Here is an 18,899-nt window from a genome sequence, read left to right as displayed (position 1 = left end):
TGCATACAACATAAACTGACAAGCAAAGCAAAGTGGAATGCAGATCAACATTTAGACTTTGCGGTCCAATGTTGATTAGAATTTTTGTTCCATTGGTTCAAAAATTTCCAACATTAAGCATTTTCCTTCTGCAAACTTGTTTTACTTAATTAACCTGACAAAAGACTTCAAAGTACCTCTTTGTGATTAAAGAAAAGAAACACAAAAGAAACCAATTTCAAACCTCAAACAAGTTTATAATTCAGATATCAGCAGTACATCATAAATATGTTGGTCCTGAAGTTCCAAAACGTGATGTATATAGATAACTAAAGTGTGCTATTGTGTTAATAAAAAATCAGTTATTGGCTATTTTTCGCACCCTTTCTTTTTCCACCTTCGGAGGAATGAGAAGAGTCTACATTTCTTTTGGTGTCAGGACCTTGATTACTAGAAGATTCGGTTACTGCAATATCAGTAGAGTACTTTTTGATCCGCAAAGAAATTGCTATGCTCGATACAATCCCAAGTAGGGGAAAGAGGTAAGACCAAACCTGAGATTTTTTTGAGCCAGATGCTGAAGCCACAGCAGCACCAGCAAGGCTGCCAATAGATGTGTTCTGTAAGATCATTGGCAGACAACCAATAACAGTGGGGAGCAAAAAATCCACCAGGAAACCAACTTTGGTGGCAGCTAAGGCATAGTTTATGACATATGAGGGCATGGGCGAGAACCGTGCAAGAAGGACAAATTTCCAACCATCTCGTTCAACTCCTTTTGAAAGGATACGGAAGTACTTGTTACTCTGAGCCCAATTCATTGCTGATTTTGAACTCCTGAAAATTATCCTGAAAAAATGCACAATGTCTAAATGATTCTAAAAAGAAATTGAAAAAACCACAAAGAGAGAAAGAAAGCAAAAAATTAGCCACATGAAGACATATGAATTGTAATGATTTAACAGACATGGACAAATCTTGTGAAGCCATGGTTAATTTATTTCTGTTTTATGGTTCAAGGAGTTCTCTCTAGTGCACATTACAAGTAATTGGAATTATATGAATTCTATAATATAATTCCAAAATTCAGTTCCAGATAAACTAGGAAATTTTAAATATGCTCAAGTGAAAATTGCATAATTCCAACTAGACAGTTAAATTCTGGATTTCTCATCTTACCCTCAATTTTATCACTCAATCAATAGTAAATCCCTTCTAATAAATAGATTACATTCTTGCATCTTGTACATTTAAAAATAAACATTTCCAAACGGTTATTCTTTGACTTGTTTCAAAATGCCAACCTGCTAAAAAATATAAAAACTGTTCAGTATTAAAGCCGTCAGAACTTTCGAAAGCCACTAAGACATTTTTGTTTGTAGATGGAAACTATAAAACTCTCAACACTCAATATTTTTTTACGAATTATTTAAATGCATTCACTCCATTAAATCAACTGCAACCTCCACCATTCTCCCAAATCATCAGAAAACTCTATTCCTATTCTCTCAGCCAAATTGCATGATTCAACGTTAGGTGCTACATTATCAAATGATACCCTTAGCAGATTGCATAAATAGGTTGAATTTTCAAATTCATCAAGGAAAGAAAAGCAAACTAAACTATGATTTTATTTTTGAAATACTAACCTAACAAATTTCTGCAAACATCAATGTTTAAAAACAACTATTCTATGGTAGAATAGTTAAACAAGCTTTTTATTTCTTTTCTCTTTTCTTTTTTATTTCTAAGTAACTTCAACTTAATGTTTCTTAAGTAAATGTTTCCTTTTAAAATTTACAAGTTTTGTAATTATAAAAGAGAGAATGATATATTTATTTGACATATTTTTATTTTTTAATGTTTCTTGGGGATCAGGAAGGTTCCTTAACAAGATAGCAAACCTAACCAATAAATGCTACTAACTTGTAATGTTCTTTAACTGATATAACGTGTACATTTTTGAGTTCCAAAAGTAAAACACATCATGGCCATTGAATACTGCTATCAAATCTGGAAGATAACAATATATGGGAACCAAACTTACAAACTAATAAATAGTCATTCTCTCACACAGACATCTAGATTGAATTTTTAAAATCCACACTCAATTTTCATAGGTACGAGTTGTAAGAGTTCACAGAATTGTCTTCTAGGGAACTCAAGTTGATAAAGGCAGGCAAAATTTAGCAAGTTTCTATCAACTTAAGTCTTCAAGAGTCATTGTGTATAATTAAAATCCATAATTAAGGTCTACATCTGATAAATTTCATATATACAGCATTAATTTCTAAGGCTTCCTCATCCAAAAAGAAACAGAAAGAGTAATACACCTTGTAGGCAAACAAACAATGTCTTAAGGTCTAGATTCAATCAAGAAAAACTTTATGCATACACCACAACAGCACAAGTGATATGAACATATTTATAAATAGGGTCTAGGACTTCCCCTTCAAACTTACTTAATCCAAATAAAACACTTGAAAATTATTATCAGACATTCTACTCAAATGAGCAAACCCTTGATACTACTCTAAATAAATTTTCCACCCAGAATTTGGAGAACAAAAATCACTGGTATACACACTATTGACAGGTTTACTTATACAAAATCAAGGCAAATATCTACCCTTTGACTGATAAATACAAAGCTGTCAGAATTGCATTCTAAGCACATGAACAAACCATTTAAAACCAACTCAAGAAAATATAATTCATTTTTTATCATGCATAAAAAATGCATCACAAAAGACCAACACAACACTTTAAATCTATCCTAAAATCCAGAATTCCTGTAACCTTCAAAATTCTAAGATTTTTCCTATTACAATTTCTGAACGTGTACTGATGTATGAAAAGTTACACCATATGTAAGATTTTGTATATGCACTATTTTTCCTCCGACTTTCAGACTATTAACAATTACATTTCAAAAGCTGTAGATATAAAATTTCAATGCACTTAAGTTTGTATCTTCCCGGATTCACTGACAACATTCACTTGAACTTCTCAATGATTTTACACATAAAATACACAAAGTTACAATCATCAAAATATACTAAAGTCAGTTCAATCATGAACAACTTAATATGAAATACCAAATCTTCAATGATCTCAAACTTTCCTGAACTTCTAAACAATAAATAAAGCAAACAGATGCAACTACATTAAGCAACTAATATTTTATCACCAACTATTGCTACCACGCTTACAAAAACAAAATCCCAACTTTAATCCTGCAGACTGCTGAAATGACAAGTCCACCATGACTTAGGACCCAAAGTTGTGATCTGACTCATAGTATTATGTCGATCATATCACCCATTCTTTAAAATGCCAACAATCCTCTCAACCAATAAATCAAATATCTAATCTGCAAACAAATTTTACTCACAAACTACTGAAGCCGATACCCAAAAGAAAAATCACAAGCAATCTACTAATAACCAAAATGGGTCAATAAAAAAGACAAAAAATAGCCTTAAAAATCAAGAAAGTTAAAAGAAAAAAATAACCTGCCAATCAAGAAGGAGAGAGAAGCTCCGAGAAGCTTAGCTGAAAAGACACAAAGCACAGCGGGGAAGAACCCGAAAAGAAGAGAAGCAGCGGCCTCAAAGAATACGGCGTAAGGCAAACAAAGGGCAATGGTGAGAGTGTGAAGTCCAACAAAAGCAGGCATCGCCCAAACGCCGAGTTGATCGGACCACTCACCCAGAAATTTGATTATGGAATCCTTGTCCCATCCGTATTGCTTGCTTAGTTGCCTTAATACTGCTACTACGGCCACTATCAATCCTATTTTCCACCCTTTCGCCATACTTGTTCTTGTCTTGGCTTGTGAAAGACTCTGCGAAGCTTTGCATCGAGACGCAGAAGACGTGAATCATGACTTTGTTATTTTCTCAATCATATGGGCTCAAGGTCCATTTCTCAAAAAGCCCATCAGTAAAATTCTCTCACATAATTTTTCATCTGGAGAATGTTCGTCAATAACAGACAAGACAAAGAAACTGTGTCTCTTTTCATTCAAGCCATACCAAGGAAGCAATCCCAGCCTAACCTAACTCATCACTCATCACACTTAATCGAAATCGAACTCTCAGCTATCCCCTTTCTCTCCGCCATCCTCTTCGGTCTCCGCCGTCGGCTATTCTTTGATTTTGGCTGTCGACTGTCATCCTTTGTTCGTCTTCTTTAGTGTCTGACAAAGGTTGTGTCACCGGCGTTCATATCAGAGTCGAACGATGATCTACCGTAATAGGTACTGTATTCTCTCATTGTCGTTAGACTGTGATAATATGTTTGTGAATGTGCCTGGTTATCTTTTGTCTCTTTGATGTGCGTTGAATAGATGTACTGTACATTAGTGCTTCGTGCATTTTTGGGAATCAACTTATAACCCTTTGTATTCCTTTCATGCCTGTGATAATTTGTGTTTCTCCATCATTAGTTACAGACTTACAGACAATATATAAGAACTTTCATAAGCCTCCTCAAATTCACATTAATTTTTGTGATATATCCCAAAAGCCAGAAACATAATGGATGCTTTAGACGAGGCAACAAAGGTAGGTGTTGCCGAACTGGAAAACATTATCAATGAACAAAACTGGATCGTGACAGCAAATCGAAAAGTCCAATTGCTAATAAAAACAATGCCCACTAAACTATAACTCCCATAAAATAAAATTGTAAACAACCACAATAGATGGACTGAAGAAAGGTGAAATTATCAATTCAAAGTCAAGATTTAAGGATCCAAAACAATACTACTATTATTATTATTTAAGTTAATGAGTAACAAGATTATTAGTGCGACTTTTTATACATGAATGTGATGCCAATATAAAACTAGAGTTCAGTTCTTTAAAATGCAACTTGTTAGACATAAACCATTTAAACATGTGTGTAATTTTATTGGTTGAATTGAAATGAAATCATTCTTTCAGCTATGAAATTAGGATGTGTAATTTTACATGTTTCCTACATTTTTGGGAAAATGTGTTTCAACGTTTCTGTTTATGCATATCCACGTTTCCATTTTCGTGATAATTAGGGCAGCTTCTGTCTTGCAACAGAGAAAATGTTCGAAAATAAATAGGTTGATGATTTAACATCTTTAGATAATAATAATTGGGTTCTATTTTTGAGAATTATGTATAATTATTGCAATGTTTTAGTGTTATGATAGGTTAAACCTAAATGGTTCTTACAGTTTGAATTGCACACTTGCTGTTTGTTGAAATGCTTGAGTTAGGATTCTGTTTAAGTTAATTTTTGTTGATAGTTCGATAAAACTTGGAGAATTCAATGTTCTTTGACTATGGTTGTTTGAAGTTAGAAAGTTTAGTGATGATGGTTATTCTTTTATTTTTCGGGTGCAGGTTTGTGAATTAAGATTGTTTTTGTATTGCATGAGAAGAATTGTTGATCTGATGTTATAGAATGGTTATGACAAGTTGGATAAACATTGAAATCTTGTGATTTTGTTGCGGCTGTATTTATGAGAATGCCTTTTAGTTGCTATAGAACTAAGACCATCTTCTTATTTTTGCTCCACGCTGAATAATCATTCTAATCTCTGGTGACTAGTATTGGCATGCTACACCATCTTTTCCATGTTAAGCTTAAGGCATCATTTGCCATCGACCCCTTTACCATCATTAAATACCTCTCCTCCACAACGCCTTTTATCACATCTTGTCTGCTAAAACAATGCAAATCCTTAACCCAAACCTGCCTCATCCATCAGCAGGTGGTAGTCCAAAACTTTACCCACATCTGTACTTCCCACCTCATTGGTGCTTACATTTTCCACAACTCTCCTTCCCATGCTCTATCCCTTCTGATACGCATTTCACCCTCAACGTCCTCTGTCTACTGGTGGAATGTTTTAATCCGTCGTGCTGTTAACCTTAGGCTACTTGACAATGCACTCCATCTTTTCCTCCTTATGGTGAGGCTTGGATGGCATCCTGATCAGTACACTTTCCCTTTTGTCCTGAAGGCCTACGGTGAGCTCAACTATTTTTGTAGTGGCTCTTCCGTTCATGCTCTGATTTGCACAAGTGGGTTTGATTCAAATGTCTTTGTTTGCAATGCACTAGTGGCTATGTACGCCCGATGTGGGGCCTTGGACTATGCACAACAGATGTTTAATGAGATGGATCAAAGAAATATTAATGATCGTGTTTCATGGAATACAATTGTAGCGGCTTACATGCAAAGCGGCAATGTAGAAACTGGGTTTTTGTTGTTTAATAGAATGACTTATGATGCGAAAGTCCAGATGGATGCTTTTAGTCTAGTCAATGTGCTTCCTGCATGTGCATCCATTGGTGCATGGTTGAGGGGTAAGCAAGTGCACGGTTATGCAATGAGGAATGGATTGTTTGAGGATGTGTTTGTGGGAAATGCATTGGTGGATATGTATGCAAAATGTGGAATGATGGAGGAGGCGAAGAAGGTTTTTGAGAGGATGAAGGTGAAGGATGTGGTTTCTTGGAATGCCATGGTTACTGGGTATTCTCAAATTGGTAGCTTTGAAGATGCTCTTGGGTTGTTTGAGAAGATGATGAAGGAGAAGATACAATTAAATGTTGTGACATGGAGTGCTGTAATTTCAGGATATGCACAGAGGGGGCATGGTTACAAAGCCTTAGACGTATTTAGACAAATGCAGTCTTGTGGGTCAAAGCCAAATATTATTACTCTTATGTCACTTCTTTCAGGTTGTGCTTCAGTTGGAGCATTGCTTCATGGGAAGGAGGTACATTGTTATGCTATCAAATGTTTTTTGAGTTTAGATCTAAGCAATTCAGGAGATGATCTTGTGATAATTAATGCTCTGATTGACATGTATGCTAAGTGTAAGAAACTCAATGTGGCACATGCAATGTTTGATACAATTGCACCAACAGAAAGGAATGTAGTGACTTGGACGGCCATAATCGCTGGTTATTCTCAACATGGGGAAGCCAATGATGCACTAGGACTTTTTGCTCAAATGGTACTGCATGATAGATTTGTAAAGCCAAATGCTTTTACTTTATCTTGTGTTCTGATGGCTTGTGCTCATTTGGCTGCACTGAGGTTTGGTAAAGAAATTCACACTTTTGTTTTACGGAACCAGTATGAATCAAATATGCTATTTGTTGATAACAGCCTGCTGGATATGTATTCAAAATCAGGAGATATTAATGCTGCTAGAGTTGTATTTGATAACATGCCACAAAGAAATGCTGTTTCATGGACATCCTTGATGTCAGGTTATGGTATGCATGGGCATGGAGATGAAGTTCTCTACCTTTTTGATGAGATGAAAGAAGGAGGTCCGGTGCCTGATGGCATAGCGTTCCTTGTGGTGCTTTATGCTTGTAGCCACTCAGGAATGGTTGATGAAGGATTAAATTATTTCTATGGCATGAGTAAGGAATATGGTATTAGCCCAGGGCCAGAACACTTTGCTTGCATCGTTGACTTATTGGGTCGTGCTGGTCGTTTGGATGAAGCTATGAAACTTATAAAAGATATGCCCATGGAACCAAGCCCTGTAATTTGGGTGGCACTGCTTAATGGTTGCAGGATCCATGCTAACATAGAACTTGGGGAATATGCTGCAAATCAATTGCTAGAATTGGAGTCAGAGAATGATGGCTCATATACGTTGCTCTCAAACATCTATGCAAATGCTGGGCGTTGGAAAGATGTTGCCAGGATTAGATCTTTGATGAAACATACTGGGATTAAGAAGAGGCCTGGTTGCAGCTGGGTACAGGGAAAGAAAGGCACTGCAACCTTCTTTGTAGGTGACCGGACGCATCCACAGTCTCAACAAATATATGAAATCCTTGCAGACCTGATTCAACGCATTAAAGCCATGGGTTATATCCCAGAGACAAGCTTTGCACTCCATGATGTGAATGATGAAGAAAAAGGTGATCTTCTTTTTGAACATAGTGAGAAATTGGCTCTTGCATATGCAATCCTAACTACAGCTCCCGGGGCACCTCTCCGGATCACTAAGAATTTACGCATCTGTGGTGATTGCCACACTGCAATAACATACATATCCATGATTATTGAACATGAAATTATTTTGAGAGACTCAAGCCGCTTCCACCACTTCAAGAACGGATCTTGCTCCTGCAGAGGCTATTGGTGATGCTGGAATGTTACTTGTCCAGTTGAGTAATTAAATGTACCAGAGCTTTTGAAATGTAAATTTTTTTATTTGGTGCACTTTCGTTTAAGTTTTTCAAGTCTTTGAAGTCAGCAAATTGAAATAGTTTGGACACTGCATTTTTTGTTTTTTATTTTTTTGTGTCTATTTAAAGGTTGTAACGGGTTCAATATCCTTTTACTGAGCAAGGATTGGTAGCAGAAAGTTGATGACCAACTCTCGCCTGTCTGCGACACAATTTGTAAGTTGAAGCTCCCATTGTTACATTTTCTCTTTGGAGAGATTCAGACTAACTCATAAGTCAATTGTTCGAAGACATGAATTTTTATGGCCACTGCAGGGAGATCAATGCAAGTTTTTTGTCAGTGCTTATGTTTTGTAGAATAAATTTGTTTCCAGGATTTTCATCTGCCATATTCTCAAGCTTCCTGGCACGTGTAAGTCAATTCTTTCTTGAACTTCTCTATTTCCAAGAATTAGTAAACACTTCGGTTTCACTTCAATTCTGTACTTGTAAATTTACTGTGCTGGTCTATTCTAAAAGAATTTAGTCCCCGATTTTATCATTTATGATGTAGAATGTTCGGATCATATGTTTTGCAAGTTCACAGCAGTCAATGCCTTAAAAATTATGCAGAAACCACGAGGATTTGATTGTTTATTGACCAACACGCTGTTATTTACTTACCAAAAAAAAAAACATGGATGTCATTTTCATTTGAGGAATGTTGCTCTTGCGATCTTCCTTCAAAAGCCAGGAGGTTTCAGTGTTTTTCACCCAATTATATTGTTGCTCTTGTTTCTTGCAAGGACTTGTGTACAGGACTTTTTCTTTTGGATGGAGAGTAACAAATTCAAGCTTCTGCTACTTCTGCACAAATTCATGGTTCACCTCCTACAGAGAATTTGTTCTGAGAAGCTCCATTGATAGGAAAAAATAACATTTCACCTCTCGAAGTTGGAAGACGGGGTTGAGTTGGATGCGATGGTACTCTGCTTTGATTCTATGAATATAACCGATGAATGTGTATGGTTGTGCGGTGATTTACTGGCATTGTGTCATTTTGTTACCAAACGATACACATTCTTCGAACCGAGAACTCAGGAAGGTCTGTTGATCTGTAGGCTATCGGTTTGTTGAGGAGACAACGGCCTCTTGTCAATTTTCAGTTCTCAGGTAGGATGGCTATCAATTTTTTTTAGCTTTTGACATGAATTCTGTCTTCAGCAGCATCCATTTTGTGCTGGGTATTCAACTTCATTTTCATTTTAAACAGAATTGGTCGCTTCTGTGGGATCATTTCGAATGAATTTGTATTGAAGTGGCACAGTGCTCTTAATAATATTTGAAATTGAATTTTTTTATGGAAAGTTATGTACATTTTCTTTTAATTTTGTTTTTAAATAAAAAAGGGTCAGGCCATAATATATATTTATCAACTTAAATTTTTTTATTCTAATAGTGATTTTAATTTACAGTCTTTTAACTTACAAGTAATTATTTTTACTTGTGTTTTAAATTAAATAAAAATGGAATTATTATAACTTAACCCTTTTAAAAAATGTCCTTCAATTATTAATTACCCTGAAGGCCGTTTGATTTTCAATTAACAAATATTATTTTGATCAATAATAAAATATTACAATAATTTTATATTATTAATAGTAATGTGATAATTAATTTAGATAATTATCAGAGATTTGATAGATAATATAAAAGATAATATGATATAAGATAATTTCAATTATTATAATTATATTCTTATTTATTAATTTTTAAGATAAAAATAACTTAATTTTTAATTAATATAATAAATATTATACTAATATAATTTTATTTTTATTAATTAAATATTTTTATATTTATTAATTATACTAATCATTCATATTTAATACTCTTCTAGAATCGTCATCCAAACAATCAGTGGAGTGATAATTTGAATTAAATTTCAAATACGAGCCATATTGCTTATTGCCATTTAAATTTCCATCCAGTTAAATTCCAAATGTGAAACACATGGATATTCAGCCATTTAAAATTTTCCACCGAATTCTGTTGAAAACTGACGTTTGTGTTGTCTCCTTTAGAGAAAAACAAAACACGTGCGGTTTCAGAGTCAAAGGTTTTAGGTGGAATTCACATCTTTCATCCCCCAGGCTCTCGATTGTATTGTTGTACTATTTTGGCCATGAATATGACCTCAATCCATATCCCTCTCTCCCTTCACCGACGTCAAATCGAACACAAACCAACCCTATTTTTGACATTTTCAACATAAGTGGAAGTTCCACCTAACTGAAACGTTCAACTTTATTGTATATCATTTTGTCACCTTCATGTGTTTCATGAATGTTGTGGGGCACATAATTTATCAATGGATAATTTGTTATTAGCCATTAGCAATTTACGTAATGTTTCTGATTTACTCAATATAATAGTTTTGGGTTTATATACCATACTCCAAGTAAAAGTAGATACGAACTAAGTCAAGTCTGAATACTTTTTTATTTAAGTTTGATTCGAATAAAAAATAACTCGATTCGAATTTGTCAACACATTATTAAAGGTGATTTGAGTTTAGCTCGAATTTATGGATCAAATTTATGACTCAGATATATGATTCAAATTTATAATTTAAATTTATGACTCATTGAAAAAACAATATCGTTTAATAATTATTTAATATGATTCAAATCGAGTTATGAGTTAAGTTCAAATTGAATTAAACTATCTATTTAACTCACAAACTAAACTAAATTGAACTCTTTATAACTCAAATTTAGTTCAATTTTAAAATAAATCGAACATTTTAACTCAAAATTTGATTCATATTTAAAGTAAACGAATTTAAATTGAATCAAATCAAACTGAGCTAACTTTTGAACTTCAATCAACTTAGTTTAGATTCAACTTTAACCCTAGGGTTTTTCGATCATGAAAAGAAAATTAGGTAATATTTTATGAGAGTAGCTATTGAACACGCTTTTATATAAAAGAATTTATAAACAAAGTTTTTACATTTTTTGATAATTACTTTCAATTGTCTTATCATGTTTCTGGCCAGCTTAGTTTTAAAATTAAAAAAAAAAAAAAAAAACCCACATCCATTACTAAGCACATATATTATTAAAAGATTTTCATATTTTATTATTAAAATATTGAATTAAAAATCAAAGTTTCAAAATTATAAATTAAATAAAATGAAAATATAAGCATATTTATAAACTAATGAGTAGTTTTTTTTTTTTTTTAATCTCTCTAGAATTTACCTTTATTTATGCAAGTCTAAGAGTTCTTTTGGTACAGCTTTTTCAAATAGAGCTTACTAAAGTAGAGTTTTTAATAAAAAATTTAATAGTTATTTGGCTTAGCAAATGTAAACAAGTTTTTTAATTATAATTTATCAAAAAGGATTTTAATATAAAAATAAAGAGTAATTCAAAATATTATTTTTTGTAAATTCAATATTTTTATTAAGCTTAAAAAGTAAATTAAAAAATAGTTTTTATAATTGTAAGAACAAACCTAAAAATTTCAAAAAAAACAAATATATAAATTTGAAAAACCAGCTTATTTACCCATAAAAAGCCAATCAATTAAACACTCTCTAATTAATGATAAAAAAATTAATCATTTAATTATAGGCTAAAAGATTATGTAATTTCAAACTTCTACCTGTCAACTTTTAAAAACTCAAAATCTCATCTATGAGTAAAATTTTGTTAAAATTTTTAGTTAAATATTAGGGTAAAATCGTTATTTTAATAATATTATTAAAAATATATATAATTTATTATATTTTCTGCCCAAATTTTAAAAACTAATAATTTCATCTCTATCTAAAGTTTTTCAATTTTAAAAAGTCATATTTTTCCCTTTAAACATTGGGTTTTTTTTGTTTTACTTCTTCAACCACTATCTCCAACTCCGATGACCTCTCATTTCTGCTCTAAACCAACGTTAGTGTCGTTTGTCACATTTCTCCACCCTAAATCATCGTTTAGACGATTGTTTGGATACATCACTCATCTAGACGATTCATCTAGATGATGCATTTAGACAATTCGTTGAATATAAATAAAAATTGTTTGGACGATGAGTCTCTCCAACCACGAGACATAGGAATGAAATTTTGGATGGCAAAAGAGGGTGATCATGAGGATAGGGTTTTACAGTGGCTTCGTCCAAAATTTCTTTGGTCATTGCCCTCCTCTACCGATGATTTAAAGTGGGGAAATGTGACAACTGACGTCTTCGTCTGGGGAGGGGAAAATGTGACTTTTTAAAACTAAAAAACTTATATAAAGTGAAATTGTTAGTTTTTAACATCTTAAAAAAAATATAATAAATTTTATATATTTTTAATATTATTATTGAAATAACAGTTTTATCCTTATATTCAATCAAGAATTTTAATAGAATTTGATTTATTAGTGATATTTTAACTTTTTGAAAGTTGATGGAAGCAAGTTTAAAATTACATCAAACTTTTGGCCTTGAGTCTATCGCTTAACTGTTTGATATGTAACTGACAAGGAATGAGGTCAATGGTCTAAATTTGAAACTCCGAGAAATGCCTCCAGGGAAATACTAAATATCAGCTATTTTGGCTTGCAATTATTTATTTAGTTATTAAAAGAATAAAGTTTTCGAGTGAAGTGAAACCTAGGGAGGGAAGGTGAGGTCCAATCAAAATCTAAATTGCTCACTGGGAATTGTAAAGTGTTGTCACCCTTTCCTCAGACCAAGCAATGCAGCACGGGAAGGAGAAATCTAACCATATTCTTTTCTAATTACAATTAATCGCTTTTATTACATACTTAATTACATGATACCCCCTATTTCTTAACACTTTTCTTCTTTATTCTTAATTTTTTTTTAATTAATGTTATTAGTATAATTTCTAAATAATTAATTGGGTATTCAGATATATGAGTAAAGGTCTAAAAACAAGAATAATTTGGACTAGAAAGTTATTTGAATAGGATTAATCAAAGGCTTAAAAAAAGTTGTCAAGAATTATGGGCCAAAGAGATAAGTAGTATAATCTCTTTCTAAACACCACCAAAGCTTATAGCTTTAAGAAATTATTTTGAAGGACCATAGCTATTTGAAATCATCAGCTACCCCCCATCACATACTTCTAAAATCATCACTTATTCACCCTTATCATGTTAATTTCCACAGTCAAGAGATATAAGTTCATGGATGTCTTTTTTTAATCTATAAGGGATTAATAATGATCTCTCATATAATGAATGCAAATCAAGTCGACCTAAGTTCGAATATACCTTTAATCTGAATGAATTGAACTCAAATTAAAACTTTAACGTATCTCAAGTTTAAGAGTTAATTAATAATTTATCTTGTTAACTTTATAATATATCTTATTGATATTACTATTCATTACTTTAATTAGTTTAAACTTAAACTATACGTTATAAATTTGATACAAGTTTGAATTGACTATTTTTTCAGATTTAATGTAATTCAAATTCATCCTTACTCATAGTGTGAGGATTTTATCAATAAAACCATTGTTTACCTCATTGATCAATTTTACTTTTTGACGATTAGATTTTTCTAAATACAAATATAGGTGATTAATAGGCTTTGCTAATAAAATCATTACTTACCTTTATTTTTTAAAAGCTAAGGAAACATGGGGACTTTCTGTAACTTTTTAAACTCCGGGGTGGTGTGAGAAATGACAAATAAATCTTAATTCGCTTCCTCGTGAAGGCGGGATCCAATTCAAAATTCCATTTGGCCTCAATATTGGCGTTCGGATATAGGCAATTTCAGTCAAACTTCAGAGTGTCAAACTTTCAATTTTTAATACAAGCTTCTTCTGACTCTCTTTCTCATCTCTTTACAGGTTAATAATAAACCCACCCCTCTCACCAAATCCCTAACCCATCGAAATCATCGTCTTCCTCTCTCTCTCCTTGTATAAACTCATCCCTTCCCCTTCTCCTAACGGAGAATATTATTAGTATTTGCTGATGGGCATCAAGCTTTTGAATCTCCAGATGATTCCATGGTGTTTACACTTTTTGGGTAATCCCATTTCTTGTTTACAGCTGCAGTCTGAGCAGTCGAGTGGCCGGACGATAAAGCTGATAAAATCTGATGGCTTGGTCAAGATCTACGACCACCCTATCCATGTTTCGGAGCTCATGATGGAGTTTCCGAAGCATCTCGTATGTCGTTCTGATTCGTTTTATATCGGACAAAAGATCCCCGCCCTGTCGGGATCTGATCAGCTTCAGCTCGGCCACAAGTATTTTCTTCTCCCTAAACATTGCTTTCAATCTGTTCTTTCCTTCCTCACCATCGCTTCTTTTGCATCGCCGCAAGCGCAGTCGTCTTCGGCAAAGTCGAGAAACGCGTTTCTGAAGAAGGCGGCGTCGTGCCAGCCGTTTGATATACAAAAATCTCCTTCTGGGTGTGGGAGAATACGCGTTTCTGATGAGTTTATATCGCAATTGATGGAGGAAGGAATAATCAAAGAGGAAGACGAAGAAGAAGAGACTTTTAAGAGTAAAATATGCACGACGGCGCAGTTGCAGAAAGATTACACACAGCTGGTGGGTTCTTCACGGCAGTGGAAGCCGAAGCTGGAGACGATAAAAGAGAAAGAAAAGAGAAGACTGTCATCGTTTGGAATAAAGAGAAGAAAGAAATCTCAATCAAAGGGAAACCATCTTCATCTTCATCATCATCATAACATAACTTCAACGAAACCTCCATTGAAATCCAAGATTAAGATTAAATCAAGAAAGGGCTGGTAGTGTTTCGAGTTTTGTTATTATTATTATTATTTTTCTTCTGGTTCACTTTGTAAAATCATCATACAAGTCTACTTCAGATTATACAAAAAGAAAAAAATTCTCAAAATTCTCAAATTTATTATTATGTGAGTTTTTTTTTTTTTTAATTTAAATATTATAATCGATTTATGCTATTATTAAGATAAAATTCTACCTGATAAAATACAAAAAATTGATTTTTTTTAATAAAAATAAATATAGTAAAGAAAAATATGACCATGAGTTTGTATAAATAATTTACGTCCAAACTATGTGCATTTAATTTTTAACTTTTAATTATCTAATTAATTATTTAGATTATATGTTATTATATATATAAATTATTTAAAATTAAAAATAAAATAATATCTCATCGTAATCTGCCTTTAAGAGATAAATGAGATAAAATTAATATAACCAAATTTGTGAGAAGTTTAATGGACAAGGATAATTTTAAAATAAAAATAAAGAAAAATTTTGATTAATAATGTTTTCTATGAAAATAATTTAGGCATTAACTTTTTTTAATTAAAATTTGAGTTAAAATTGAACATTTTTTTTTTTTAATTTTTGTTAGGTACAAATCTCTCTCAATCAACTAAGTATTCATCATTGGTTCTTAGAGGGTGTTTGGTTTGGGTAATATTTTATTATTAAAATAGAAAGATTATCTTGAAGATAGATTAATTAGAAGATTACTATGTATAAATAATTACTATATTTGATAAAATTTAATAGGTATAAATAATTATTATGTTTGGTTAAAGGTAATAAAAGATTTCTAGTAAATTATTTTACTTAAATGCCCTTGAATATAATTATTTTTAAATATTTTTTATATTATTTTTCATATTAATTAAAAATGAATTTATTTTTGTCTCAAAAAATTAATAAATAATAATAAAATTATAATAAAATTAAGATTACCTTAGTAATATTTAAATACCGAAGATGAATGTGGTAATCAGATTACCACCTATATTATATGTACGTCAGCATTGGTGATAGAAGATTACTGTAATATTTTATTACTGACAAACTAAATAAAAGAATAAAAGATAGATTACCAAGGTAATCTTTAAAAACTAGAATCAAACGGCCCCTTAATTTCTATTTCATGGGTTTCCCTCTACCTCCCTTGTTTTTTATGTAAAGTATGAAAATTAGTTTGGGTTTTGGTGCATGATATTGGGAATCGGTAGTTTTGATTGAAATTAATTAAAAAATATATATAATTAGACCAATCATTTAAAAATGCAAAATTCTAGATGGTCAAGAGGGCTCCTAGATGAAGAGAAAACGTCCAGAATTACAACAATTTGCATACAACAATTTGCATGGTGGATCTCTTAAGATTAGACGCTTTAGTAAGAAAAATGCACATCATTTGTCATTATCATCTACATGAAATGAATATAATGGAAAGGCTTAAAAAGAGCAATTCTATACGTATTGATGTTGTTGGGTATATTAAATATTATTTTATTTTTAATATAAAATAATTTATTTATATAATAATATTTATAACACATGTATTTAATTATTTATTTTAATTAAATATATGTAAATTTATTGGACCAGAGAAAATATGCATGTTGTTTTTTGTTGACGTAGACGATAATGTGAGAGCCGTATTATACGTAGTATTATCATTAAGGATGTGTATTTCAATTTATTGCATTTCCAAAAGGACGTAATTAATTGTATCAAGTTGGGTAGGCAGGATTGGGAGTGATTGGTGACCAAAAATTTCAAAAGTTAAATGGACAAAGTAAGAGTCAAAGAAAGTCACCAAGTTGGTATTGGTGTAAGTATGCGTGCGTCCATGCGTGCGTGTGTCTACTTCATACTTAACGTGCGCCGTCATCCAACCCACTCTGTCGTTTCTACTTGCCTCTCACGTGCGCTCCTTTTCTTCATATGCATGCACTTCCCCACCAAGCACATGCTTGGTCAAAATCGGTCAACGAATCTTAGTCAAATACATAATTTTAGAAGATTGTATTATAAAAAGTAATAAAATTATATTTACTAATTTTAAATATATAAATATGTATATATTTATTTATATTATTATATAATTAAATAATTTTAAATTAAAAACAAAATAATATTTAATCATATAATGATACATATAAGTATATATATATTTATGTATATAAAATAAATACGTATAATATTATTCTATAAAAAGCTTATAGGAACATTTACAGATACATGTTTATTTTATAATAAGATTTTGTTGGATAAATGCAATGAATATGTGGTGTAGGCAAATTTTCTCATCTTCATGTTCCAATTTTGAAAAATAGCTTTAAAAAAAAGGGGTAATTATTCATTGTTTTTAGGAAAGCTGATACTAGTCAATTCGGAGAACGACATCGTTTACTATTCTATTCTATTATAAGTCCCATGTCGCTATCATAATTCTCTCATCAAAAGTTGTTATTAATCGTATTGTAATGTAAAATTTAAGGATAAGCTTATAGAAAATTTATTAACACGTAGATAATAACAGGGCATTGTAGACTTTTTATGTGTTGGCAATTACAAACAATTATGTTAATTGGTTGCCCAATTTAAGGATGAAAGTGTCTATTTTTTAACTACGTGGGGGTAATATGTTATTTAAGACTATTGTTATTATTAAATGTGATGTGCCATATTGGTCTGCATATGTTACCTGGATTACATCAAAGCCCTAGAAATTATTGAATGTGAATTTTTGAATTAATTGAAATTCTAGACTCTAGAGCCCCGTGAAGCTTATTGTTAAGATAAATAAATATAATTGGTTTCTTGTAGAATTGGCTATGTTTTTTATTTTTTCGATTAAATATTAAATATGTGGGTAATGCATCCCACTATTATTTTACACAATAGATCTCCTCACTTTAAGAATATATATTAATTTTTAGGTACAGATATTATGTAATTTTTTAAAGGCGAGTAGAACTGGATTCGAATCGAATTTATTCAAGCTCAAACTTAAACTCAATTCGAATGAGTCCGAAACAAGCCAACTTCAAATGAGCTCGAACTTAAGCTCAAGCGTGTAACTTCGACCTCGAGCTATTTGTCAAGTTCGCAGACTAAAAATTTTAATACAAAATGATGTTATTTTGATCAATATGTATTAAAACGACGTTTTTTTAATAACGAGTTAGTTAAAGTTTAAGCTCGAATCAAGCTCCAACCGAGTTTGAGTTTATTTGCAGTGAGTTTGACGAGTCTAAGCTCGAGCTTGAGCTTGAGCTCAGTTACTATAAATTGAATCAAGTTCAAGTTCAAGCTTGGGTCGACTCGAATCCAACCCTAAAGGCGAGTAAATAACATTTTTTTATTCAAAGTTTGTCCAAAAAATATGTTTTCATAACTAATTGGTATAAATACACTTTTTCATCAAAAATCGAATTAAATTGAAAATAATTAACGACATAAGAGTATAATAATAATTTTATTATTCATTAATTTAAAAAAAATAAAAAGAACAATACATTTTAGACATCACCTTAAAATTTTGAAGGGAAAAGGACTATTTTCCACCTAAGTTCTAGTTGAAATTTAAAATCATATTTGTGACAATTGAAAAACTCAAACTTCCACCTATAACCCAATTTTTGTTAACTTTTTCTGTTTGAAATAAGGGTAAATGGTCATTTTACTATTTATATTAAAAATATATAAAATTTATTACTTTTTCCCTCTCAGGTTTTAAAAACTAATATTTCACCCTTGCCTAAAGTTTTTAAATTTTGAAAAGTAACATTTCACCCCCAAACCTAGGGTTTCTATATTTTTCAAACTCAGTTGGCCCCCATAACTTTGAAAAATAATAGTTTCATCCCCACTCTTCAACTTCAGCGTCCGACATCTCTTTTGATGTCCTCTCCGGCCTCCTCCTTCTCCTGAGTCGACGGTAGAT

At 31.9% G+C, this 18,899-nt stretch overlaps 3 protein-coding genes across 18 annotated transcripts; 2 read left to right on the top strand and 1 right to left on the bottom strand.

Annotated features, from left to right (window-relative positions):
- Nucleotides 1-215: 215 nt before the first annotated feature.
- Nucleotides 216-3,812, bottom strand: LOC123192885 (TVP38/TMEM64 family membrane protein slr0305). Its single transcript, XM_044605582.1, has 2 exons — nt 3,495-3,812; nt 216-828 (listed from the first exon to the last, which is right to left on the bottom strand). Exons 1-2 carry the CDS (start codon nt 3,794-3,796, stop codon nt 342-344), a joined length of 789 nt encoding a protein of 262 aa, XP_044461517.1. The 5' UTR covers nt 3,797-3,812; the 3' UTR covers nt 216-341.
- A 291-nt stretch (nt 3,813-4,103) lies between these two features.
- LOC123192882 (pentatricopeptide repeat-containing protein At5g16860) lies at nt 4,104-9,532 on the top strand. Of its 16 annotated transcripts, none has more exons than XR_006496956.1 (4): nt 4,104-4,240; nt 5,364-8,164; nt 8,316-8,402; nt 8,502-9,532. XR_006496956.1 is itself a non-coding variant. In XM_044605581.1 (3 exons), the coding sequence occupies exons 2-3, from the start codon at nt 5,579-5,581 to the stop codon at nt 8,141-8,143; spliced, it is 2,472 nt and encodes an 823-aa protein (XP_044461516.1). In that variant the 5' UTR covers nt 4,104-4,240; nt 5,364-5,578; the 3' UTR covers nt 8,144-9,532. The 16 variants fall into 16 exon arrangements, 4 of the variants coding, with proteins under 4 accessions (XP_044461516.1, XP_044461514.1, XP_044461512.1 ...); XR_006496955.1 differs by having other exon boundaries at nt 8,477-9,532; XR_006496954.1 differs by having other exon boundaries at nt 5,364-8,198.
- A 4,445-nt stretch (nt 9,533-13,977) lies between these two features.
- Nucleotides 13,978-15,062, top strand: LOC123192605. The gene has a single exon (XM_044605216.1). It carries the CDS (start codon nt 14,168-14,170, stop codon nt 14,954-14,956), a length of 789 nt encoding a protein of 262 aa, XP_044461151.1. The 5' UTR covers nt 13,978-14,167; the 3' UTR covers nt 14,957-15,062.
- The last annotated feature ends 3,837 nt before the right edge of the window (nt 15,063-18,899 follow it).

Source organism: Mangifera indica, chromosome 12 (assembly GCF_011075055.1).
Source record: "Mangifera indica cultivar Alphonso chromosome 12, CATAS_Mindica_2.1, whole genome shotgun sequence".
In the NCBI taxonomy this organism is placed as follows: Eukaryota; Viridiplantae; Streptophyta; class Magnoliopsida; order Sapindales; family Anacardiaceae; genus Mangifera; species Mangifera indica.
The sequence above is the reverse complement of the archived record's forward strand: the minus strand, read 5'-3'. Positions and strand labels throughout refer to the sequence as shown.